This window comes from Etheostoma spectabile, chromosome 1 (assembly GCF_008692095.1).
Source record: "Etheostoma spectabile isolate EspeVRDwgs_2016 chromosome 1, UIUC_Espe_1.0, whole genome shotgun sequence".
Lineage (NCBI taxonomy): Eukaryota > Metazoa > Chordata > Actinopteri > Perciformes > Percidae > Etheostoma > Etheostoma spectabile.
In genome coordinates, this window is record NC_045733.1 from 3,742,617 (window position 1) to 3,770,000 (window position 27,384).

Sequence of the window (27,384 nt, forward strand, 5' to 3'; positions counted from 1 at the left end):
ATGAATACAACTTATGGGGACTATCTTTCACTTAAAGGATCCCTGTGCGAGCTTTCCAGGGATATGTCAATCTCTTGCTCGCTCTGACTGATCAAATTTGAAACAAATTGTGTAATGATCGACCTCCCCTCTCTAACCATGCAGAACATTATGCTTCCATAGCCTACGCCTCATGAGCTTATTGTTTACTGCCGCTGTAGCAGACAGAGAAAAATGTCCAGGGGACCGAGCACGTTACCAGAAAGCAGAGGGTGCACGCAGAGTTGATGCTGCGTTCAAAGGGGGCATTTCATCCATCTTAATTAGGATTAATTGCAATGGAGACGAAGAGGTAAGTTTTATCTGAACTTCAACTTTAAACTGGCTGTAAAAGAGGCCCTTCATGTGATTGAAACTTTGTAAAATATGCATTATCATTAAGTGTGCCTAATGGGCCTTTAATTGCAATGTGAGTTTTTTCGCCTCAAAAAGAACCTGATATTGTTAAAATTGTAAAGAAAGGTCAAAGTTAGTAAAAATGGAGCCTGATCTGGCATCCAGTGGCTAAAATTGTTAGGCCTGTTCCTGCTGACTGCTACTCAGACAGCAGGAATGTAGTGTGCAGAGATGTTTATACTGGTCACATTTTAAATTACAGTTTCCAAAGATAATATAGCCTAATAACCTCCACACTGCACGCGCACACACATGCACAGACACACACTCCTCGTCTCTCTCTCTGTCCCCCTGTGTGAAATGTTTTAATAGGCCTTACACGCACTGTGTGCAGAGTTTGATTTGTTTTCTCTCCATGCTCCCCGGCCCTGGATCGAGACATTAGCCGAATTCCCCCGGGGTGATTGGATGCAATTTGTCCGGAGTAGACAGGCACGTCCTGGATGTTAGGAATTCACTTTGGCTCAACGTGACAAGTCTGACTTCGATCTACAATTGCATCTGAAAGTGCAGCGAGCGGAAATATCCCATGCCATTAAGTGTTCTTCCCCCTCTTTTTATAGTGCAAAATAACAAGATCCTCCATTTGCTCACAAATATTCATAACAATTCTATTTGCGACACCTCTAATCTGCTAGTGAGGCCTGTGTGCAGCGCTAAGTGCGGGCTGTGTCGGCGGTGATGCACATGGTCAGTCCTCTGAGTCAGACTGGAGGGAGAAAGTCCAAACGAGGGGATATTATGCCCCAAATCTATGACCCTTTAAATTAGATTAAAGATTGACAGTGGGCTAGATCTAAAAAGAAAAAAAACGTAAGACTGACACCTGCAACGCAGACTTGCCTGTGATTGATTCTGATGCTTCGTGCTGGCAACAATAATGCTGCTGTTTTACGCAGGGCTGAGTAGGCACATTTATCACTCGCTTGCCAGGAGTGGCTGAAGTCAGTGTCCGTGTCGCGCTGTGAGCTGACAGGGGAAAATGGGAGCTAACGAGGTTGTCAGATGTACTGACAAGACAAATGAGAGCTCGTCACTCCCTGCGCTTTAATAACGTTTAATGGAAACGTATTGCACCGTTCAAAATAAAGTGTTACACATACCGGGGTCTAGCGGCGACGCAGTTAATTACGCACGGCGAGGTAAATTACGCATCACCTAAAGGGTGTTGGCCTGGATTCAACCCCACCAGAGAGTATTGTATCTATATAACACCTATGATTTGTAGTTAACAGACCATCTCGAACTTGGACTTTGTGTTGTAACTTTGACGAGCAATTGACTGAAGTTGATTGACAAAGAATTCAAGCAAAACTATCTTCACATGTGGACAGAATGTTTTAGCATATCACCTGTTAGTGTGTTAGGTGAACAGATCATATATTGGAATGAACAGCTGTTTCTTGATCCTGACTTGTTATGTAATGATTACTTTCTCAAGTATATTTTCATTTTATGGGCAATAGCAAAATATTAAATAAGCTGTTTTTACATTCAAGATTCAACATGAGTTTTAGTGTTTTGAAGAAATAAAACACAACCGATCTCACAGATTTTTATGAATAACGTTGAGCGCGAAGATTGTGCATTGTTCTGTGTAATTCATGGTGTGCGAGATAGCCAACACACGGTATGGTAGTTATGGTCATGATACATAATCCCCAGGGCAGGGTTGATGCTGGGCTCTAACCCTTGCTGCTTTAAAGAGACGCTTTGGCAATGCTGTTGGCTGTATTAGAGACTTCCTACCAGTTTATATGTATATGATCATCTATTTTTTTATTTAAATGATATAGTTGTTGATTTATTTAATCATCTTCTATTATAAACAGTTACATCCATCTTATGAGGACCACGATGATCTGCTCTTACTCTCAGGTGCCTGTACTTACAATGATGCTTTCTGTGTAATCTGTCTTTTCGAGGATACATAAATAAACTTGGCACACGTTGCGTTGAAATGAGCTGGGGGATATTAAGAACCAAATTATGACACATTAAGACATTTGACTGACAAAAATAACGGTTCGCCAAGGGTCAAGTGGGCAACACATGACCCGAACATCATCCTGCAAACAACTGAGGAGGTAAACGCGTTAGAGTTGTTTCCCCACAGCATTCTTTACACGGAATTATTTGACTATCAAAGATTTCAAGTATAGCCTATATGTCAGCTTCAATGGAGTTTCCCGGATCTCTCCTCCCATAGATGATGGTAACAACTCATTATTTTTTTGCATTGAGGCTCACCACCCGACGATTCAACAAGCCTGTTGAGTGACAGGTGATGGGATGGCATTTGTAAAGATTTTATTCGGTTTCTGCCTCTTTTCTCTGCTGATGAAGGGGGCGGGTGTGCGCGTAAAAATAGACATTTCAATAATGTCATCACCTGGCCTCTGGCACTCTTCTGTGCAGGGTCGGAGAGGCCGCAGCACCTGCTGCAGGAGGAACAGCAAGAGGATCCGAGGAGGAGAGGTAATTATACTGTCGGCAACGCTGCACACATGGTCACATAGTGGAGCACCCAGCTACAAACCATTTAGATAGATGGATGGAGACTATTTCTGTGCGTAAAACTGCAAAAAGAAGAAAAAAACGTTCAAATGTCCGAATAAATGTGCATGTGATGGCCAATGGGACCTTCTACAAACAAGTCTAAAAATGCAAGAGAGCAGCAGAACATAAAACACCAATGTGACAAACTCAACGCAGATCTGTGTGATATGTAGCTATAAATGGATGCAGCAGCACAACGCTGTACGTGAACTCACACAGATAAATGGGCTGTGTAAAACAACACACACTAAATCAGGCAATAACGACGACAAACCGTCTGGAAAATGGACGCACATAGTGCAGCAAAACATCCCTTCTTGTCCCCTCCCTCCTTCTCTGTGCACGTTGGTCTGGATGACAAATCCTATCCTGGAGTAAATATTTTGAGGATAATTGAACTGATTGTTATTTGCAAGTTTGTCTGTCTTGAACATAAAAGCGTCGGCGAGGCTACGCACTGATAATGACTTTCAGACCATTGGCAAGATATATTCATAATGTGGCGAATCTTAAATTGTTAATATGCAATTCTGCGGTAGCCTACATGTCAAGAAGCATTATTGATTTGGCTTTTTGTTGGGGGTTTTCCCACCGCAAATGTTCTTTTAACACAGATAGGGGTCCAGAGGCTCGCAAAGGTGCTGAAAAAAATTAAAGGCTTCCAAACTCTGAAACGAAGGGTTGTAAAATAAATGTGCCAAATATAATGCAAACAAAAAGGCGGGAAAGGAAAGCTAATATGTTTGTGACTTACTCTGGAGGCAATTTGAGCATACAGATTATTGAGGACTTCTGTGAGAAAAATAAAGATAACTTTCGGGTCAGTGCTTCACTGTTGATCTTATTCACTCCATCTCATATAGGCCCGTTATTCAGCAGCACCCCGCTGTGGATACACACTACATTTCAGCCAATACAGTGTTAAACCTGAGTACTGGCAACAGAAAGCCTCTGTATAGACCACGAAACGTTTCTAAATCTAATCACAAACGAACCGTAATTAGACAAGTAATTACCGGCGTAATTAACAGCCTCTTTCTGCTCGCTGTGCTTTGATATGGACGGGCAGCGAGCTCTGCGCTTTATGGCACACAGGCAGCAGCAGCGGATAAAGTCTTTATTATTATTGCTGGAAACCCATCTGGTAATAGTCTTTCCCGAGACCTCCTCCCCCCTAATCAAGGTTTTAATTAAAGACGGTTGAGGGCCATGGAGAACACGAAGGCCAGTAATTAAGACTAACATTGGACCCTAACAGATGCAACCCTCCTCCTGCGTTGGTGATGAAAAGGGAAGCTCACAAACCAAGACGCTTCATGCATAGATGTAATATTCAATAAATAATGATGGTTAAACTATGATTGGCGGTTGCTGATCACCATGATGCTTCACAGTGCGAAAAATAAACATGAAAACAGTTGTTTTATGTAACTTAGACCAGGTTTACTATCAAATATATATTTATGTCAGAGAAGGGGAGTAAACTCTATTCTATTTACTGAGGAGAGTCTATGTTTGTTTTCTTATTTTTTTTTTTGACATGTACTGATTTGAAGACAGCTCTGAGGTTTAGTTGAAAGAGAGAGCCCCCGGTCACCCTGCATTAGTTTGATGCCTGCTCACTATAGCTCGTCATCTGAGGGTCCAAACAGTACGGAGGTTGGACACTGTCATCATTATCAATCACACGAGTGCGGATGAACGCGCGTGTAAAAGTTGATAGGCCTATAACATATTACATATTCCACTTTAAGGAGTCGCGTTTGGATTTTAAATTCGTATATTTGTTTTTAAATTAATACATTTATCTGAGGTTATGATTCTCAACCCACGCACCCACGACAAATAAGGAATTACATTCGATTTCAAATGAGAGAAATCGCCTCATGGACATTATATCAGTTATACTGATATAATAAATTGATCGCACATGCATGATCCAAAGACAGGGTTCAGCATAGATACCACAATAATAAAGCAGCAAATTATCCTTATTGCTAAGCCAAACCTACAAACATTGGGATCTGTGGGATTATTGTGGACGTATCATGCGTAAAAGTGCACCTGGTATCAATCACGCAGACCACGTTATACTAAAATATAATCAAACTGTGTCAAGTGTGGTTATGAATATTCAATCAGTCTCCACCCATCGAATCTCTCTCCTATGCGTGCCTCACACACACACACACACACACACACACACTTCATAAGTTGCATTGTGTAAGTTAAAGATTTGCCACTTTCAGATGGGCCAGCAGATGGAGGGACGTTTAGCCAAAATCCCCCACATTGTCCCATGCCTGCTCAGCCACCACTGGAGAGGGCCTACAACAAAGTTGAACTTTGGCTTCACGACTCGTCACATCTCCCTTAACAAAAGGCAGACCTGAAAAAGACAAAATACTCAGACTTTGGAGCCATATAAAGGGAAATGGAGAATATTGTCAGGTGGACTCAAAGTAAAAACACTCCAATGGGACGATGGGCAGACTCATGCAATCAACGTATGCAATAACATCAGCTACTCAATAAAATTGTCCTTATATTTCTATGTGCCACTGTTATCAGATCAGAATCCGTTTTAATGGCCAAGTTAGTGTAAAACACAAACAGGGGGCCTTATTGCTGCTCTCAAAGTACACAGAAATCGACATACGGCAAGAACAAGGACAACAAAGTAGACAAACATTTGACTGCTATGTACAGATATGATTGTAACCAGTGATCTACCTTTGAATTACAGTAACCGAATTTCTGGTTGTAGTGTGATGTTTTAGGATATTCCTATTTTTTTTTAAAAAGACGGCAATGTAAGTAAAGGCACTAATATTCAAGAATTCACTTAAATCACACATCTAGGTAGGCCTATACATATCTTACTTAATCGGCGGGCCATGCTTAGCCTACAGTTAACAAGTAATTATTTATAATGAAAGCAATAAAAACAAGTTTGAACCAAGTATGTCTAAAGCTCCTTATGCAAACCAAAAACGAAATTTTACAAAAACCATCCTAAGATGATATCGGATAGGAAAAAACTTGGCCTGTGTGTTGCAGCAGTTCTCTGCCACACTGTTCGCCATCATCGCCACTTGTGGGGCTTTTCTGCCCCCTAGCGTCCATCTAGAGACCCACACACAAAATTGAGTGATGTTTGTGCAGTTAAATATCGAAGTTAAATATGATGCTGGATTAATTTACACTGTGCTGAACAAAAGGTGCCGGCACTGTTTGTATTCAGGTGAACTGGTTTGCTGAATGACTACTTTCACCGTTTGAGTCTACTATCTCTGAGTTCTGGCATCAATTACATTATAGAATGAAATGAAAACTGTTTTGATAACTTGTAAATTATGTTTATGTACGTTTGGCATCACCAGAATGAGTTTCAGGTGGGGGCACAGATTCCGAGGATATAGTTGTATTGCTAATCTTAATCTTAATCTATGTGGTTTTCACATCATAAAACATGATGAACAAAGTGTGAGAACTTTATAAGTACTATCACAACTGAGATTAATTATACATTAGGTTCTCTTTCTATGTTACACATTGGAAAAATATTTCCATGGGTTGATGCAAACGTTAACATCTTAATGGCTGCTGACACATATTGATGTGTTTAAAGTCATTGTCACACATTGTTCATTGATGCAGTTAATGTATGTATGTAGTTCCCTGGTGTGTCAACAGAGATGACCTCTTATATCACTGACTTTATGTTGGCAGACTACGTCCATCCATCTACTTAAAGGTTTTAATACTGCTATAAATGCCTTAAATTTTGTATAACATGCATCTGACAGATCTTATTAGATAATACAGATACTGTATGTTTAAAGAAAAAAAAGCTTTTCTATTGACTTTAAGTATTTATGGATCTAACATGATTATTAACATGATTATTTTGAGTATAATAGAAAAAAAAACAACCCATGTGTGTCAATAGACTATTTAAATTTTGGTGTCTGATTTTCACCTGATGGCTAATTATATGAATCCCAATTTTCAAAATCCATGAAATAAAAAAGTAATTTTAGATAGCGTTAATATAAAGGGTAGTATAAATAATTAATATGTATTAGTCTTTAAAAATCCATCTGAATATACCCATAGGTTGCCATTTTGACTTTTGGGCCAAATCCAGAACCAAAGCAAAACCTATTAAAGATTTCAGAACATTAAGTGTGAAGTTTCATTTCATTACACAGACTGCTGAGTTTTAGTCAGTTATGTAGTGTAGAGTTTAAGACAGTTTTTCTCTCTAGATTTTACCAATCGAATAACTGATTTTTCTTTATATTTTTTAGCAGTTTTCTTTATGACAAACGCTGACCAGAGGCTTTAACTAACCCACCCTTTTTTAGCACTACATCACTGGTTACAGGAGAGCAATTTCCTAAAGCTTTCTGCTCCAGGTACACAAGTAGGATTTAGGCAATTATTCATAATACACCAGTAATGTTAAAAGAATGAGGTTTAATTTTCCATCTGGTTGCATGGAGCTAAATGTCAAACGTATTGGATTGAAACTGTGACTTAATCATTAAGGGGGCACAGTGAAGGTTGATGAAGAGGTATTACCACAGTTTTGCTGCACATGCATAATTTAGCCTATTGATTAGGTGAGTCTGGATCTCATAAGGACAACATACATTGGACAAATTTTCAAAACTTCCAAAGTTAATCTTTGGAACATATACTATTATATACATAGGTCATAACATGAGTATAAACAGAATAATTCAATGCAAATGTTAAGATTACTGTTGATATTTTAGGTTGAGAAATAACTCTTAAGTAGGCTAACAGTTGTGACATCTACAATAGACAGTGTGTGTGTGTGTCACAGTATTTTGTCTTGTAATGGAAATGCCTTTCCCTTAGAGGAGCTCTGTCTCTCCCTCTCTCCCTCTTTTTTTCTCTCTCTATGCATGGAAGGAGGTTGGCATTTACTTGACAATTTCTGCCTTTAAGTGCAGGCTTTAAGTGCAGTGTTTTTATCTACACCTAAGATAGCTGCAGACCAGGACAATTTAACAGGCAATTTAACTGACCGTGTGTTAGTGAAGCTGTCTGAGTCCCACTCTCTGCCAGAGCACCATGGCATGATGGATGTAGGCAGTCTGGGCTAGGTGAACACACAACACACACACACACACACACACACACACTCCTATTGAAAACATAGACACACCACCCTGCCATATTTTCCCAATACAAACACATATGGGCCAATCCACAGCCAACCCCCTTCCATTAAGTCAACATCTTGTGCTGGCGGTTGGAACAGTGCAGGGCTGGAGTCAGGTCGTCCAAATCCGTCAGTAAGAGGAGGCAGAGGCGTTTGTCATCCTCCTCTCTGGGCACCATCCTCCTGGAAGAGAGAAAGGGGGGACAGAGGGTGGTGGAGCTACGTAGCATCTGGCTTTGGTAGCTCCAGCTGCAAGGAGAGGAGGGGACAGGAGCAGCTTTGCTGCCCATGGGAGATACTCTTTCTGCAGCCAAAACCACTCCACCACCATCCTATCTGCTGGATGGAGGAGTGGCGAATCAAGTCAGACGATATAGAGAAAGAGTTTGCAGGTGCACCAGTTTGCAGGATAACCTACAGAGAGGAAGAAGATGTAGTAAAAAGTATTGATATTTAGTTTTTGGATTGTTGTTTCAGTGTTTTAATTATAACGCCAATTTTACATTGTTCGGACATTGATCTCTTGATGATGCAGTGCTTTGAGAAGTATTAGAGTCATTAGACTATGGAGACAAACCTTTTTACAACAGATAGTAATAATGTCTTTGTGGCTACACTTAGCTACCGAGTGTCCTCTGTCACAGAGCAACCCTGCAGCAACAGCACAAAGGCTGGAAATGGCACATGCGCACACTTGAGCACACTTTCGCTCAAATACGCCACAATGCAGAGAAGGTGTAAAGAAACGCCAACTGACTAGAATATTGGACCAGAGGAAAATGTCACCCAAATGATGACCCATAAATCACAGCCCACAGTCAAAACAGCCAAGGCCTAGAGACGGTCTTTAGTATCTCACGTCAGCACACAAATGATGTTTAGCCAGTGGCAGACACTTAGCACCAGACTCTATCGCCTCTAAGGCCACTTTGTTACAGATCTATGGATGATTCAAAGCCTGGGGATGGCATTTAGTATTAGTTTATTTGATGTCCCAGTGTGTTCCAGGGTTTGTTCCCGGGTAATATAGTTATGCTGATTGAAGGAAGGCGATCAAATTAGATGTTTGAGGGAGAGGATGAGAAGTACTCAGAGGGGCAACACATGCATTGTCTTATTGTGAAGTATGACCTTTATGGGGGTAAGATCTAGAGGGCTGAGCAGCCCCTCTCCTAAATCTAAGATGTCCTCTGGGATTAATTAACCCCATTCTACCATTAGGCCACTGGGATTTACATTGCTTAGATTGGGAATAGTCTACTCGAGGAGTTTACACGCACTGTTCTTCTGATCTGTACCAGGTGTGTGCACTTCTTGTTCAATTTTAAAGACATCCTACCCCTTTAAATGTGTCACAGTATTGTCAAATCATTGAGTTTTTTGTAGGACATGATATTGTATGCTTTACTCCCCATGAAGGCTGATGGTGTATCTTATTTCAGATGCTTTAAAATACGTATACATACATAATAAAGAAAAAAGGCAAATGAGCACCATACTGTATATCAAACAAGGAAACCAAAAAACGCTCAAGTGTTTGCACCTCTTCCTTACTTGCAACACAGGCATTTACCAGACTGTTGTGGTTAGCTGGAGAAGCTAATGAAATTAGCAGCACAGATAACAAGCATCTGTTTGATGTCACTAATGATGTGTCAAGGGGGCTGCCATGTGCTATTGTTCTGATCACCTATAGATGCATGTCCATATAAAGTGATGAATGTCATATTCTCAAAAGAGAGAACACAAATTCACCATTCTTTCCAAAACTAGACCATTAATGTCAATCATGTGGACAGCTACAGAAAGCCAGAGGGATGCCAGCTCACACAACAAGCACTGGTCCCCACAGTCTCATGATGGCAGTCCCCAGACAGTCTGCTGTAACAGCTCCAGCTAATCTTCTTTTCATGGTCTCCATTAAGACCTGTCAGGACATAAATTGACAGTAAATTGCCATGTTTATTAACACAGCACTAAAACAGCAACTGTTCTGCCCCCTCCTGCAAATGTTAACGTTTAACAGTGACCAATGGGATCAATTAAGATGCAGCATAAAATGATGCTGCACCAAAACAAATTCCCCTCTAACACACACACACACACCTTAATATGCCTCCTCAAACATTATGTCCTCTGTTGATGACCCCTTTTGAAGACCTATTCAGACAGACACTTGCTCGCCACATATTTGCAGCTCGAGTAACGATGGGAAGGGCCATGCTTCACGGAGCACTGCATCAAGAGTGTCTTGAGTCTGAGACTTGCTGCGGCCTTTGCCATATAACACAGTAATTACTAGATCAAATCTGTTCAAATTGAGGCAACGCTGTTCTGTGATCCCTCCTATACTAATCAGCACGCTGAGGTATGGCTGTGCGACTATAAATTGCTGACTTAATTAAAACCAGGACCTCTCTGTCATCTAATTACAGGGAGAAAAGGTTATTGCTTCAATGCAATTTTCCAAATATGATTCCTTCACAGTTATTAAAGGCTCAGGCGTCGTTTATTGTTTCAGATTTTTCAATATGGAAATGGCCCCAGTGACAGACGTAATGACTCGGGGAAAACGCTTCATCTCGATACTGGCCTGGCACGGCCATTTGTCTAAGATAAGTGGAGCGGACAGGAACGGGGAAATGTCATGGGAGGCATCCCATGATTGCCTCCACTTTACAGTTGTCATTAAACAGAGCAAAGGTTTCTTTTCTCCTATGTGGCAGCAATGGGAAGTTTATTAATCTATCCAGAATAGTAGGGGCGTTGAGTTATTATAACTATGAAAATTCACAAGGGAGAGGGAAATTGTGGAGAGTAATTGTGTGATGAGGGACTATATTCCCTGTTATTGTTCAGTCAAATCAATATTTTACTTCAACTCCTCCACCAACCTGAAACCTGACTAAAAAGTGTTGTAGTAAAGGTGACACAAAGCTCATTCATTCAAGACAGCACAGGGAAATCCCAAGAACACACTAAAAACACCTAAACACACCCAAACAATTTGTAAATAAAATAGAAGAACTTTGGTGGAATTACGGTGCTTGACGAAAATAAAGCAGAGAAGGAAATTAAGAAATGATGACATTGTAGTTTCAAAGGTCACAACAATAACTGTGCCAAATTCTCTCTCCTACAAGGATGATGTACAGCAGTTAGGCCTGCTCTAGATAAATTAGCACATGGTTATAATAAGATTCATTGTTTTTTTGGTGAGCCAGTGATTGTTTTAGTCTTATCTGCTTTTTTGACTCTTTTATTGAACAGCGTAGGGAAAATGTTAGCTAGCACCTTTATTGAAGCGCCTAAGATACATTTTAGACATGTTTTTCCTTTTTCAACTAGGGCTGCAACTACAGCCCAAAAGCCATATTTAACAATAACTATCATAAATGAAAACAAATCATTAAATCCTTACATTTGAGAAGAAAAATGTTTGTCATTTTTATTTAAACTATGTTTAATACAATGAATCTATTATCAAAATATAGTTGCCAATTCATTTTTTCAACTAACTGATTTGCTTCAATTCAAATAGCAAACAAGACTTTTCTGGGTGTAACATGGGTGTAACATTAAAATCCTCATTGTGTTATAAGTTTTAATTGTTTTCCAGTCTGATCTCTGGTTTAAAGCTGCAATTGGGCTGCTTGAAGGGAAACAGGAAGATGTACTTGGCCTGAGTTGCAGATGACTGACAGCGCAGAGCAAAGCACACTCTTAATTTCACCTCAATTTGATCAGATGCCTAAGCAGCAAACTGAGCTTTGACAGCAAAAAAATAAGAAATTACCTTAGCAACATCAATGCAATTCTGGCTTAATCTTCACTAGAAACAGGGAACATCTGGTCAAAAAGCTTCAAGAAGAGACTGCTTATTTTTCTACTAATATTGAATAAAACGTTGCTAAATAATCAATTATCTTCAAAACAAGATGCATTTCCTTCCAGGTAAGTGTTTTTTGTACTACCACCCATATGTAAGATAACAAAAAAAATAATGACTTTGAATTTTATGGTAACAGTCACATTCTCTTCCATAAATTAGTGTAAGATCTGTTATTCATAAGCACTTAAATATGCACATGTTCTGATTAATTTTTCACGCATAAACAAACTACAAAGCTTTCGCCCCACCAAAAAAAAAAAAATTGTGAATCAAATAAATAGTCTGTAGCTGTGAGCATGGGGCAGGAAAGGCCACAGCAGAACTGTATATCCCGGACACTAATGCTCTGTGTCTCCCACCATAGGGTTTTCTTAATTACATTAACCAAATGCCTTCTGCAGTGTGTGTAATCTCATGGTTAACTGAACACCCCTGTAGCTGCAACCCCCTCCCTTTTCTATTCCTCAGTGAAATATTCATGTTGAAAGCCACTCTTCCCATCTACTTTCTCTCTCCAACATGCCTGCAGTTGTTCAACCATGCTACTATTGTTTGAGATTAATTCCAACTTCCTGATAACCTTTAACACATTGGCTACGCCTCAAAAGCATCCACTGTTAACCTGGGAATGCGCCAATAAAATGGTATGTATTTTAATATATATATTTAATATATAGTTAGGCGCCATGGCTAAACTTTAAACATCTATAATATTGTTTACAAAAAATATACTTTCTTCTTGTAGCTCAAGGCTATTAGTCTAATATCAATGAGTATTTTTATTTTAATACAGCCCTTTATAAAGTTTCTGTTGATTTATACATTTTAGAGATGTATCTCACCGGGAAAAACACATTTGTATTTCTTCATGTCTGCACAACACACTGATTCAAATTGACCAGGCAGGACTAATTTAAATATTTTAACTATTCATTAATTGAATAAAGAGGCTAGTTTGCCCCAGGGCCCCTTTATAATCATAAACTGGGGTGTACTATTTATGCTAAACAGCTAAGTGCCATGTGCTGGCTTATTATGCTACTGATGAATGGCAAAGTACATGTCTCTCCTGCCCACGAAGGAGGATTAGGCACGGCAGTGTCAGCAAGTTGTTTCCAGGGTAGAGTCTGCTCTTCCATATTACAGCATGTTCAGATGCTTCTGAGTAATGTGATTCTTCTAGTCATCTTCATGTAAATATGATTGCAACCTCTTCCCATGCAAACTATTTCTGTCTTTCTCAATACATTGTCGCAAGTTTGAAGAAAACAAAACTGTGACACCTCCACAATATCACAGTAACAGGCGTACTACAGACTAGTGTTGCTGCCTCATGCCTGTCTAGGTTTAATACCAGGATGCACTGATATTTGCACTTTTTCTCTCCCAATACCCTAACTCATAGTATACCAATACAGTGTTTGATCCAATACCATTTTTTTTAACCAAATTTTAAATCTCACTGCGTAGAACCCATTGTAATCTATTGTAAAAGAAAATCCAACTGTGAGACCCTCCCCAGCATTAAGCAAATATTTTCTTTGGATGCTCCTTTTTACTGAGGGCCGTGACACACCAACCTGATAATCGGCCACCGGACAGTGTGGCAAGATTGGTGATTCAAGTCTGTTCGATGTGTTCTGTGCTGTCATCCATCCGGAGTGGTCAGGAGGGGCCATCGTCCTTCATTTTAGCCGAACTGACATAATCAGTCGGAAGGTGGGCACTGCCGGCAGTTGGACTCAAATGACTAATCTGATTGGTGGAGTGCTAACCCGGAAACAAAGAGCGGGATGAGCGTGAATAGAGTCTCTAAAAATCGGACAAAAATCTTTTAAATTGACCTTTGTCAATCTGAAATGGAGACAGATTCAGCAATTGCATGGCCTATTTCTCACTTAAAATGTTTTCAGAAACACATTTTGGTGAGTAAAATATGAGATCGTATTCTGAACAAGCTGCCATTAAAGGATGGCTTTGAATTTCCAGAGAAACCAGACACACGTGACACTCAGTTGCCGGTTTTCATTTTTCGGCGACAATACAGATTAGCGCAGCCTGCTGTTATGGATACTTCTTTGCGCTTGTCCTTTTGGTGTGTTTCCGAGGCACTTTTTTGACCAACTTGGGTTGGTCTGCAGTTGGACTGATCAGTCCAACTGCTCTTTCTGCCAGGGGTCGGCCATTGGTGGGTGTGTCAGGGCTAAGAATACTGCAACCCTTACACAACAGTATACTGTTATATATTTATATAATATATATATATACCCACCTACCGTTCAAAGTTCGGGGTCAATTGAAATGTCCTTATTTTTGAAGGAAAGCACTGTACTGGTTCAATGAAGTATACTTTAACTAGTCTTACTTAAGAAATACCATCTACTGTTGCTAATGGGTAATGATATTCTACTGCAAATGTCTGGTTTTGGTGAATATCTACATAGGTACAACTATCACTCGTGTTCTAATGAGTACAATGTTTTGCTAATAGGACTCAGAAGGCTAATGATGATTAGAAAACCCTTTGTGCAATCATGTTCAAACATCTGAAAGTTTAGGTTGTTACAGAAACTACAAACTGACCTTCCTTGAGCAATTGGTTTCTGGAGCATCACATTGTGGGTCAATTAACGCTCAAATGGCCAGAAAAAGAACTTTCATCTGAAACGCAACAGTCTATTTGTTCCTAGAAAATGAAGGCTATTCCATGCAAGACATTGCTAAGAATTGAAGATTTCCTACAACGGTGTGTACTACATCCTTCAAGAGACAACAAAAACAGCTCTAACCGATAGAAAAGAATGGGAGCCGCTTTGCACAACTGAGCAAGAAATAAGTACATTAAGTCCTCTAGTTGAGAACACAACGCCTAACAGGTCCCCAACTGGCATCTTCATTAAATAGTACCCGCAAAACACCAGTGTCAACATCTACAGTGAAGAGGCGGCTGCGGGATTCTGGGCTTCAGGGCAGAGTGGCAAAGAAAAAGCCATATCTGAGACTGGCCAATAAAAGAAAAAGATTAAGATGGGCAAAAGAACACAGACATTGGACAGAGGAAGACTGGAAAAAAGTGTTGTGGACGGATGAATCCAAGTTTGAGGTGTTTGGATCAAAAAGAAGAACGTTTGTGAGACGCAGAACAAATGAAAAGATGCTGGAAGAATGCCTGACGCCATCTGTTAAGCATGGTGGAGGTAATATGATGGTCTGGGGTTGCTTTGGTGCTGGTAAGGTGGGAGATTTGTACAGGGTAAAAGGGGTGCTGAATAAGGAAGGCTATCACTCCATTTTGCAACGCCATACCATACCCAGTGGACAGCGCTTGATTGGAGCCAATTTCATCCTACAACAGGACAATGACCCTAAACACACCTCCAAATTGTGCAAGAACTATTTAGAGCAGAAGCAGGCAGCTGGTATTCTATCGGTAATGGAGTGGCCAGCGCAGTCACCAGATCTGAACCCCATTGAGCTGTTGTGGGAGCAGCTTGACCGTATGGTACGCAAGAAGTGCCCATCCAACCAATCCAACTTGTGGGAGCTGCTTCTGGAAGCGTGGGGTGCAATTTCTCCAGATTACCTCAACAAATTAACAGCTAGAATGCCAAAGGTCTGCAATGCTGTAATTGCTGCAAATGGAGGATTCTTTGACGAAAGCAAAGTTTGATGTAAAAAAAAATCTTATTTCAAATACAAATCATTATTTCTAACCTTGTCAATGTCTTGACTCTATTTTCTATTCATTTCACAACGTATGGTGGTGAATAAGTGTGACTTTTCAGGAAAACACAAAATTGTTTGGGTGACCCCCAAACTTTTGAACAGCTGTGTGTGTGTGTGTGTGTGTGTGTGTGTGTGTGTGTGTGTATATATATATATATATGTGTATGTATGTATATATATATATATATATATATATATATATATATTATATATATATAAACTGTGTGCACTCTCACTCTATAGTGCCGGTTAACTGCTCAGCTGAAATGGCTTTTAAATGCAAAGTGACTTGAACAGTTTCAATTTCAGAGTGAAATAGCTGCAGGCCCAGGAGTTTTATGACACATTGCAGTGGAAAAGTAAAACAGATTAAAAATCAAACCAAAATTGAGACAATGCTCAATACAGACAGCAAACCCTTAAGCAAAAAAAATAATACATAACCCTTCCACTTTTCTGACTATTTCTCCTTGCTAATACAGTCCCTTAACTAAAATGCAAAATACCAACTAACTTGCAAGCCTAAAAATTAAAATGAGTTAGCAGCTGTCATTCTTCATTAAAAATCCTTCTAACACAGATTGTGACGTGATGAATCACAATCAAAATCTGGTTTAAAGTAGGTTTTAACATAAAATAATTTGCTTTGGTGTTTTGGTGCATAGATAAACACAAATAGCCTATAGAATAGGAAATAAATTACAATAAAAGAGTAGCAGGAATGTGCAAAGGTATTCTAGGGGATTTCCGAACATTATGGGCTACATTTTTTCACTCTCTGATGGTGCAATGTGCTTAGTGCATACTACTATTGAAGTACATCATTAACAAAAGTAGCCTACTCAGTTTTCACTTTATTCCACTCACAACAGTGCTTCTAAAACACACAAACGATGTCAACATGTGCACAGGCCTCTCTTGGGGATATTTAAGTGCAGTGTTTGTTTTTAAAAACTTCCTGCTTTGTTTGTTACATTACAAACTACACCCGAGACAATGCGCCACACATATTTGTGGGTGCCAGTGCATAAGCAATGGGGGCTTGAAACACGCCGTGCACATACCTGTACGCTCGTAACATTTACACACAGCCACGCCGTAATGGCGGGTGAATGTTGGTACGAGTGGGAACCTAACACATCCATGGTGGGTACAGGACCATGATACATGAGCAGCTCTGTAGGTTGTATTTGTAGAGCCGTAACAATTTCGTATCTTCCTTCCTTACTAGTTTGAGACAGACCCATTCTGAATCAGTAGTGAGCTGAGTTTGAGTGTCCGCGTGCAACGTGGCGCCCTGAATCCCTCTTGTGTTACCGACATCCCGCGGACCAATGGCAGGGATCCTGGCAGCGGAGGAGGCTTGGCCCTGCCTGAAACGGACACTGTGATTGGCTGTACGTAAGGTGGCAGAAAATCCAGGTTTAGTTGCATCCCTCCCTCAGGAAATAGGGCGCAAGTTCTCAAAGGGGGACAGGATTGCCTAAAACCGTTTGAGTGAGGACTGGAAGGATTCTCACTGGACCTGTCTGCAGCTTCAGGTCCTCTCTGCAGGTTTGGTTATTGCGCATCCGCAACATTGTTGCACCCATCGTAGAGTGTGTCGGTCGATACAAGCAGTGAAAGTGGCTACAGAGCCGCTTGCTTATTGTGCATTGTAGTGTCACAGGCCTGTTTACAACGAAGAACCTCCATCTTCATCACTGTCTGATGGACGTCTTCTCCTTCTTGACTGCTGCGCTTCTGTGCACTGTTGTGGTGCACGCTAAGCCAACGTTAAGGAAAGAGAGAGTTCTTCATGACCCAGAACTGGCAAGGCCTGCCCACGAAGACAATAAAAGCTTCCAATACGACCATGAGGCCTTTCTTGGCAAAGAGGAGGCCAGAACATTTGACCAACTCACCCCCGAGGAGAGCAAAGACAGGCTCAGGTAAGCACATCATTACTCTGACACATGAGCTGATTTTGATATCAGTCTCCTGGTGTTATTGTCAAAGGCTGATTTGAGCCTTTGTTTTTGTCAATCTCCATACTTCTCTCCTGCTGGAGTCTTTTGCATGTAACCTTTCAGGCTAAGGACATTAAAATTTAACAACATGAGCACAAGTGCCTGAGAAAGATGTGCATGCCAGCAAATCTACAAGGCAAGATAAAACGTTGCATTATTGCGCCACCGGTACTATTCGCACATAGTCCTACAGAGTTAATTGCTCCGCCGAAATCTTAATTATACATTGTCATTAAAGAACCATTTGTAAGTAGTCAAGTTTGAATAAAGTTGTGTGGCAGTAGACAGTCTTCATCTAGTGCTACTGGCATTGTATAGCATGCACTTCATGTGCTACGTGGTTCTTCAAGTGTGCTTCAAAGTGTTTTTTCGCCACTGCCTAGATGTCAAGTTGGCACCATGTAGCCTGTTACACACGTTGGCTAAATGGGCTTTCCTCTTAAAGAAAACTCTTTCCTGTGATGATGAGAGTGGGAGGACCCTGTCACCCCTGTAACATCACAACGTGGCAACCCAGGTCTAAGAATACACCCCAGCTACACTGCATTCTTCAATGAAAGGGGGTTGCCTGCTCCTCCCTGCTGAAGCCACATCCCTTAATAGTAAAAATGGTACTACCAATATTTATTTGTTTTGTCTGCTGGTAAGAATAGTAGCTCAGTGTATTGAGGTGAGACAGCAAAAAACACTTGCCTTTTGTAAAGTGCCTCTATTGGATTTTCAACATCTTGTTTGAGCGTTGAAAGTACATATAAAAAATCTAACAAATGCTCCCTGTTTTTATTCTCTTGCTGTACAGTAAAATAGTGGATCGGATAGACGGCAACGTCGATGGCTACATCACCACAGCCGAACTCAAGAGTTGGATAAAACGTGTACAGAAGCGTTACGTTTATGAGAATGTGGCAAAGGTGTGGACAGATTATGACCTGAACAAAGACAACAAGATTTCATGGGATGAGTACAAGCAAGCCACATACGGATACTACCTCGGTATGGGTGTTTTTGGCAGCTGTCCCTTCTTTTTTTTTACATGCAATATTAAAGTAGTTACTTATACACATGACAGTAACCTGATTTTAATTACCCTTCTTTAGCCAATCCGGAGGAGTTTGATGAATCAACAGACCAGTTCAGCTTTAAGAAGATGCTCCCTCGTGATGAGAGGAGGTTTAAAACAGCTGATCTTAACGGGGACCTTGCAGCAGACAGAGAAGAGTTTACATCCTTCCTCCACCCTGAGGAATTTGAACACATGAGAGATATTGTGGTTCTGGTAAGCCCGCTGTAACCACATGGTAATTAAGTATGATTAGAAAGGGGCAAGGCTAGTCTGTCTGTGGGTACACTAAGCACAGTTCAGATTTGCATGTAGGAGAAAATGAAATTCCATAAATTTAGAGTTTTGCAGTTTGTCTGTCCACTAAGAAATATTAATAATAATAATAATAATAATATATTTTATTTATAACGCACTTTTCATTCCGAAGAATCTCAAAGTGCTACACAGGAGAATAATAACAATAAAAACAATCGGCACAAAAATGCCTTTCTGAATAAAAAAGTCTTCAGTTCAGTAATATTATTTAATTACTGGAACAGATTTGAGTTTCTATTCTGTGTCTTCAATCTTATGGGCCACTTGGATAAATTTGCTACATTTGGATAACTACTCATGCAATTTTAACTTGGCAGGGAAATGACTGACTTTCTGTATTTTTTTGGAACAGGTCCTGGGGGATGGGCCAACTGTCCCATTTAAGACCCAATCTTTAAATATAAATTTGGCTTCATGGAACAGTTGCATGGCAAATGTTAGCAGTGATGCACTATGCTGCTATGTTCATAAAAGTTGTACTACCCATTTGACAGAGTTAATTATTAATCTCTCATTTCTATGACATCATCGAATGTTGCCAGCCAGTGGCGTCGTCACTGATTGTGGTCAATCTGGTTGAAGCTTAGCCTGTTTCTTAAAAAAGTGGTTAGACTCCTTTTCTATAACAGACATCTTTCACACAACCGTGCAACAATGAGTAATTGATGGTTTACGTGGGGATAGAAAAGAAAAAAAGAGATACTTTACAGCTTTAGAAATGACTTAAGTGTAGGTTAGCCGGACAGATCACTAATGGAGCTTGAAGTGCAGGTTCAGGCAGGAACATGAAGTAGTCTCACTGAGTCAACTGTTCACCTACAGACTCACTGACATAACGAAGTCCTCTGTTTAAATGTCCAGCTTTAGGTATCTACCTGCTGAAATCTGCTTTCAGAGGCCAGAGACCTCCGGTACATTACACTATAAACCAAGAAAAACACTGAGAGGTTTCTTTTATCCTTGGATAACCTACTCAGTTTCCCCTTGTAGGTACAGTGTATCACAGCACAGTTGTTTGGAATGGCATATCCCATAATGTCTTTTATTGTTGTGTTTATATTGTCCCAGAAAGGCTTAGTGTAACCCTGGACACATGTGTTTGGTTTACCTCCAGGTCGCCACAGAGTCTCCAATAGTTGTAGGCTGGCTTCCTGTCTGCCTTTTGATCTGTGGTGTCATGAAGAACCATACAGTGGCTAGAATAAGTTTACACACCTATGCTGAAGTTGATTAAAAAGAGGAATAAAAAACATATTTTGGAAATTGATCTTAATGCCTTAATTCAAACAAATCAACAATGATTGAATAATGTATTGTAAATAAATAAATAAATGTTCTTCCTTAAAATACAGGAGACATAAGTATACACACCCCTATGTTAAATTCCCATAGAGGAGGGCACATTTTTATTTTTAAAATTGCATTTACTATGCATCCTGACAAAGTTCCGCTGGCCTTTGGAATTAATCTAATCCCATATCATCACATACCCTTCACCATACCTGGAGATTGGCATGGTTTTATTTCAGTTAGCTTAATAGCTGGTTTGATTTGCATTGACAGATTATCTTATGGAAAGTTCCCCATGCCGATCTCAGTGTGTTTGTTTAAAGAAATGTTCAGCTCACACGGTAAGCCTTTAAGTAACCATTCAGTTAAATTCACACTGTTAAAGCAAACCATCTACCAGGGCTTTAAAAAACAATGTTTCCTAAGTTGTATATTTATATTTTTTAATGTGGAGGGTTTGGCTCTCATTAGCAGGGAATCCTGTAATTGCATTGTCAGTCGGCCAGTCCAGCTGTAAGCTGGCCCTCATACCTTCCCTCATTGTGCCTGGGGCAACATGTTTCTCAATTATTACTCAAAGTGAAAGTTCCACTATTGTTAACACTTGTGTCTCCCTTTTAATGACATCATTAACTCGTTCTGAATGCAGGAAACCCTGGAGGACATTGACAAGAACGGCGACGGACACGTGGATGAAGATGAGTATATTGGTAAGTTTAAGTAATGAATTGAATTGAATTGGGTCAAATTAAGTAAGCTTTGCAACATGCTATCCAATGCAATACAACCAAAAAGTAAACATTAGTAGCATAAAACAGATAAATGAGAATACAGTAAATATAGTAAAGATGGAAATTCATAATGGTAAACTTACACAGAGAAAGGCAGCAACAGGCCAGTTGACACAGAGACGGGAAAATACAGTTGGGTAGTTTTTTAGCAAAATCCATTACCTTTCTTTGATTTCCCCCCACTTTTAGGTGTGTGTGTATATGTGCCATTGTGTCCATTTAGTTTTGAGCTGCATTGCACTACCTTCTAGATATTTTGTGTTGACCTGACGAAGGAATAAAAGGTGTTTTTGTTGCATGTGAAATATTTTTGCCTACTATGGTTCGGATCACAGAAGATAAAATTGGAGTTGTCCTTTTTTTTCTTTCTATTTTTAAACTTTAACTTATTCAATTCCATTGTTCTTGGCCCCTTCAGCCGACATGTTTGCTCATGAGGACGGGGGTCCGGAGCCAGATTGGGTCAAGACCGAGAGGGAACAGTTCTCTGACTTTCGAGACCTGAACAAAGATGGTAAAATGGACCAGGAGGAAATCCGCCACTGGATTATGCCACAAGACTACGACCATGCACAAGCTGAGGCAAGACATCTGGTGTATGAGTCTGACCAGGACAAGGTGCGTTGTTTCAGCTGCATCTATGTGTTTAAGATCCATTTCTTGTCATCTTGTGTATGAGGTCTTGTCCACACTTCATAATGTTTCATTTAAAAGTGCTTTTTATATGTTGACCCTTTTCAAGTTACACCACAATTTTACCAAGATGCATCTTTACGGATACAACTTTAATGTTATCAATGCTGTGGCCGTGGCCTGAGGAAAAAAAACAATGTTTTTGTTTTGTCACATATTTTGAAATGGATATTGTTAGAATAAGGCTTACTTATCTTGCAATTCCCTTGTCCTTCCTCAGGACCAGATGCTGACCAAAGAGGAGATCCTTGGAAATTGGAATATGTTTGTGGGAAGCCAGGCCACCAACTACGGAGAGGACCTCACCAAGAACCATGACGAGCTCTGAGCTCTCAACGCCGTTTCTGGCGCGTATGTGAGGAGGGTTGCTGAAGATATTTGTCTTTGAAGGCAGAATCGCAGACTCTTGCACCTCCTCCCACCACCGCAACCACCACACCATCCTTTCCTTGTTAAGGTGGGACAGATAGTGTGTTGGATTGTAAAACCATCTCTAGAGATACTAAACGAGGAGGGATAAGGGTCGGTCCTGCCAGTAACACTAACGGTCCATATCGGTTTTATATCGACGGTTTGGTTTCTGACATTCAGGAGCAAAGCCAGATCCAGTGGACTTACTTTCCGATGGTGCCTTCCTGCCGCATCGTTGGCTTCACTGCCTCAGAAATCTGTGTGGATAGTTTTTAAAAACCTGTCAAAGCTGAATGCCGAGATTAAGGTGATTTGTCAGATAAAGTAAGTTTTTGATTGCCATGTTAATGTGAAACTACAACAGATTATATTTATTTACAAATCTCTTCTCAACTTTAGGTTTGAGGGGAATACAGCGTTCAACTAGAGATCGTTTTCGTTCACAAATGATTATTCTTTATTTACAGTTTTCCCTGCCATATGATTTTATTGATTTGTTGTTCTTTTGATTAGCTAAGTGCTTTAAGAACTGGTAACTTTAACTGATGTTTAATGGCATGGTTTTTTGCACGTGTTTGGTTTTCGTGTAGCCTGTAAAAGATTTTGTTCTTCATACTTAGTTTGAAATGTATTTATTGGCATACCTCAGGCAAACAGTGTGCCCCATGTTAGATTTGTTTATACCTTTGCTGACATTTGAGCTTTACCTTTTTACAACTGTCTAATTTAATTAATGTTGTAGTTTGAGTACTGTATTTGTTTAAATACATAACTTCACATGACTCCTTGCTTCCTGTTACATCACTTTGGGGTCATCTTTTTGTATCAGATGTACCAAATGTATTTCCACATTTTCTTTGGTATTGTTTAATGCCTAGTTTGAATGACCGGTGCATAGAACTATGCAACTTGTGAAAAGATCAAGCTAGGGTAAGAATTTGTAATGGTAGTCACATTTTTTCTCCATTTTTGTATTTTTCTGTTGTGCTTTGTCTGATACTTTAAGTCCACATCACACATGGGCAAAAACATGTCAACATATCTTCTTTTTTACACTGCACACTAATGAATTATGTAAAAAATAAATTGTGTCTTTTGTGTTAGGCTGCAAAGCATCATTATTGGATTTGTAATAGTTTCTCTTTTGAGAATTGCTATTCAAGTATAGAGACCAAACAATGCATAAATATGATAGGCAGAGTAAAGGAATTTTTTCTTAACAGATTAAACTAATTAATCATTGAGCTTTCTATTTACCTTTGGACGGAGCCAAGCAAGCTGTTTCCAGTCTTTGTGCTAAGCTAACTGACAGATGTGAGTGGTATTGACCTTCTCATCTAACTCAGGACAAGAATGCAAATATGGTAATTTCCCAACATGTAGAACTTTCCCTTCAATAAATGTAATTACTACTTAAAACACTCTCATGGATCCATTTGTTTAATACCAGCTTATAATAGTGTAGCCTTAAATGCAACTTTGTTTTATGTCATGCTTTCTGATTTCTCAGTCTTTATATTTATGGCAAATCCCACCGTCTCCTCAGAAGGATATGCCTACATAAAAATAATTACAATACTGTCCTTGTCATTTCTTGTGTAAGCAGTGTCCTACTTTCCTTGTCTCCATACAATTTAAAAAATATGGATACAGGTCAAAACATGTCTGTTCACTTACAGTCTGCAGCTAACAGATTCCAGACTACAATACATAATACTTTAAACACCCTTTATGTCTTCTAGACTGATACACTGAGCAAGTTCACAATTTGCTTTATAAGTTAAAGCTCCCACTCATTCTGCCTCTGCTCACTGGCAACAGACCATTTTTAAAGACATCAGGCTCATTTTGTTGTGCATTTGACTAGTTATTTGATTTGTTATTTGTTTTCCTCTTTTGGTTCTCCTAGGACTTGCTATGTACTGCTAATATGTGTGCTGCATGTACTCAAAGTTCCACATGGGCATACTGTATCACATGTAGCTAGATCGGGTAAACATCATTCAAATGTTCAAGTCTGCTATTTAACTTTTGACTCATTGAACACCAGGAACAGTAACAAGCGGATGCTGTTAACACTTCTCATGACTAATTGCAGTCTGCACACACGCACAGCAGATATGGAGTTAAGCTGACTTGCTGTTGCTGCTGGCTGTTGCAGCAAAACTCTCAGATGTAACTGAGAAAGCAGCTCTGCCACCCAGTCTGTCCCCTCTGCTTGCTCATGTGGAACATATGGATATATGTGTGCCAGTTAGCATGACAAGTCAAGCGGGACCAATGCGATAAAGCTCATTAGGAACAAGGGACAGGGCGATGTATGTGTGGGCTGGGTAATTCTGTTGTGATGCAGGACCTTCTTCAAACACTCTTGGACCATGACTGCAAGAACCCAACAATGTCTGGAAAGCTGATAAATATTCAGGTCAGGTCTTTATAAATATATATATATATATATATATTTATATATTTGACATACAAATAACTTTGTATTTCAAACTAAGCACACACAAAAATAATGATTATTTCATAGAAATTTGCACACAAAAAGTAGGTTACCAAATGCTGGCGTTGCTCCACTTGTGCAGCTTCATCCAAGAATGCAGATTTCTTTTCAGATGAATTCCATTTTTGTTCATCTGACAAAAAGCTCCAGGTCTAAGGAACATTCAAAGTGGAGGTGTTGCCGGTGGTGACATTTGAAGTTTTTTGTTATTTTTGGTCTTTCTAATGTCCATTAGATAATCTAATGGTTGCTCTATTGCCTTGCTAAAGAGTATGGGGTCAGTCTTGCATCATGCATTTGAATAATTGGGAGGACTAAATACTAAGTAGCTCAATGTACTTTCTCCAAATAGCGTATGAGTTTTGTCATGTGTCAGTGTGCATTTGTGTGTGTGAGCCATGTGTGTGAGTGAAGGTGGGTGAGTATTAATGGTGCACAGAGATGTAAAAGAACCAAATTTGTGTTTGCCGGAGCAAGATGGGGGCACATTGACTATCTGTGCAGCCTGCCTCGCGGCCATGTTTAACAGCCTGCCCCTTTTGTTTATGATAGGTTGCTAATCATTCACACTGGGGGAGTGTGTGTACAGTAACGCCTTCAGACAGCTCTCATATGAGTGTCTGCGTAGATCAACCCCTCTCCACTGATAATAATGAGCCCTCTGGGTGAGAACAGGGTAGAGACAGTGGGAGAGGAGGGTCATAAAGTGAAGAATATTAATGTCTAAGACTACGAATCCCTCCCCCCCCCGCCATCCAGTGTAATTTTCACTCAGTCTTGTCCACCAACGATCTCCTTTTAAAGAGCTTTTTTTTTCCCTCAAAGTACACTTCCATTTCCATATCAGCAATTAAAAGCAGCAAAGCCAAAGTGACTACTGCAATTAAAGTGCCTGCATAATAAACTGTAAACTGCATCCCCCTTCAAATCTCCTGCTCCTCTTTGACTCTTATCATCACGATGGCCTATTTTTCATTGGAATATATATCTGCGCTTTCTCATCTTTGTCTTTTATCTCTTGTGTTTGTTCTTTCTACCCTGGGGATTCGTAGCCCACTGTGCTGTTTGTAATGATCTTTGGGACATCTGACCCATCCAGTGCAGAGGCTTTCATAACAGGCTTTCTGCCCATTATATAAGAACATGCATCGCTAAAAAAACTGTACAATCTCCGTTCATTATCGAGCTGTTTAGACAAAACCTTTGATATTTACCAAGACGAATGGGAACTTAATGTGATGTGTTTTTTGCATTAACATTGAAGGTCAGATTTTAGTTGTATTGCTGAAACTACAGTGAATGAGCCAAATGCATTCTGTAACCGCCCACAGAAGAACTTTTTATATTATGTTACATTTAGAATAAAATCATTGTTATTACTGTTATTGCTATCACCATCATAATGAGTTGTATCAGCCTACTACTACTTCTCAGTATGCTAGGAGTTTTATATAGTTATGTGAGGTCATGACTTGTAATCTGACTGGGAATCTGAAGGGAAGTCAAAAACTTGCACGTGAAAGGCATAGGCCTGTTACAGTTAGTTCCTCACGTTCCTCAAGTGTTTAGCCCACATGGACATGTAAAAACAAAAACAAATAAACTGTTGCAGTAGGAAGAACATCTGTTTGACGTGAACATAACTTTGTACATCACATTGTTAACAAAGAACTTTTCAAGTAAACTACAACCCCCTTCCTGTAACACACCTCAAGTTTTTTTTGTTTTTTTTTAAATCATTCATCCAGAAGAGTCCATCACTTAAAGGTGTAGCTCTTAAATCCTTATATTATGAACAAGAAAACATGAAATGGACTTTATCTTCAATCTCACTTAAGAACAAAGTTTTTTAATTTGATGATGATATATAATTACATGAAATATTCAAGGATTTCTTTGCCAGAACTTTTTCCATGGCAGTGTGGAATAAGTATCATTTTAACCATCATGTAGGTCCTACATGATGGTTAAAATGATAATAAATTTAATTTCCTACATTGTAGGAAATTAAATTTATGGAAAATATACTTCAACAGTGAAGTGAGAAAATGCATTTGAAAAATCCAAATGAAAAGAAAAATGTACCCCCTTTCTGCTGTGTGGTGGAGGGGCTGCGTTGGATAAACTTGGACCTCTGACCTCAGTACTTCTAAATGCTGGCGACAGCCCTGATACTATGCAGACTATTCCTTCTGTGTTTGTGCAAGTTATGTGATTGTATGTGCGTGTCATGTGAATGTAGGCTAATTCAGCTCCTCACATGTTTCTACTTCTGGACAATGATGCTTGAAGAAATCCATCAATCTTTCATGTCATCTCAGAGAAAGTGGTTGTCCGCTCGTCTCTTGCATCGCATGACTCTACTCCCCCTAGTGGGGATGAGACAGAACAAGAGGAAACCTCTTTTTAACAACTGCACTTGTGCTCGTCCATCACGATGAGTTTTTATGTGCCCATCAACGAAGTGTAGATAGGGAATCGGCCGTTAATGACTACA

General features: G+C 39.8%; 1 protein-coding gene and 1 long non-coding RNA gene across 3 annotated transcripts; one reads left to right on the top strand and one right to left on the bottom strand.

Annotated features, from left to right (window-relative positions):
* Nucleotides 1-186: 186 nt before the first annotated feature.
* Nucleotides 187-23,468, top strand: rcn1 (reticulocalbin 1, EF-hand calcium binding domain). 2 transcript variants are annotated; one of them, XM_032513383.1, is made up of 7 exons: nt 187-331; nt 2,854-2,913; nt 18,618-18,811; nt 18,916-19,094; nt 21,136-21,196; nt 21,696-21,895; nt 22,191-23,468. In XM_032513383.1, exons 1-7 carry the CDS (start codon nt 318-320, stop codon nt 22,296-22,298), a joined length of 816 nt encoding a protein of 271 aa, XP_032369274.1. In that variant the 5' UTR covers nt 187-317; the 3' UTR covers nt 22,299-23,468. The 2 variants fall into 2 exon arrangements, with proteins under 2 accessions (XP_032369274.1, XP_032369201.1); XM_032513310.1 differs by lacking the exons at nt 187-331; nt 2,854-2,913 and adding an exon at nt 17,228-17,740.
* LOC116688764 (uncharacterized) lies at nt 7,693-16,955 on the bottom strand. Its single transcript, XR_004331865.1, has 3 exons — nt 16,874-16,955; nt 10,023-10,118; nt 7,693-8,605 (listed from the first exon to the last, which is right to left on the bottom strand). It is a non-coding gene; the product is annotated as an uncharacterized LOC116688764 (long non-coding RNA).
* Nucleotides 23,469-27,384: the final 3,916 nt, after the last annotated feature.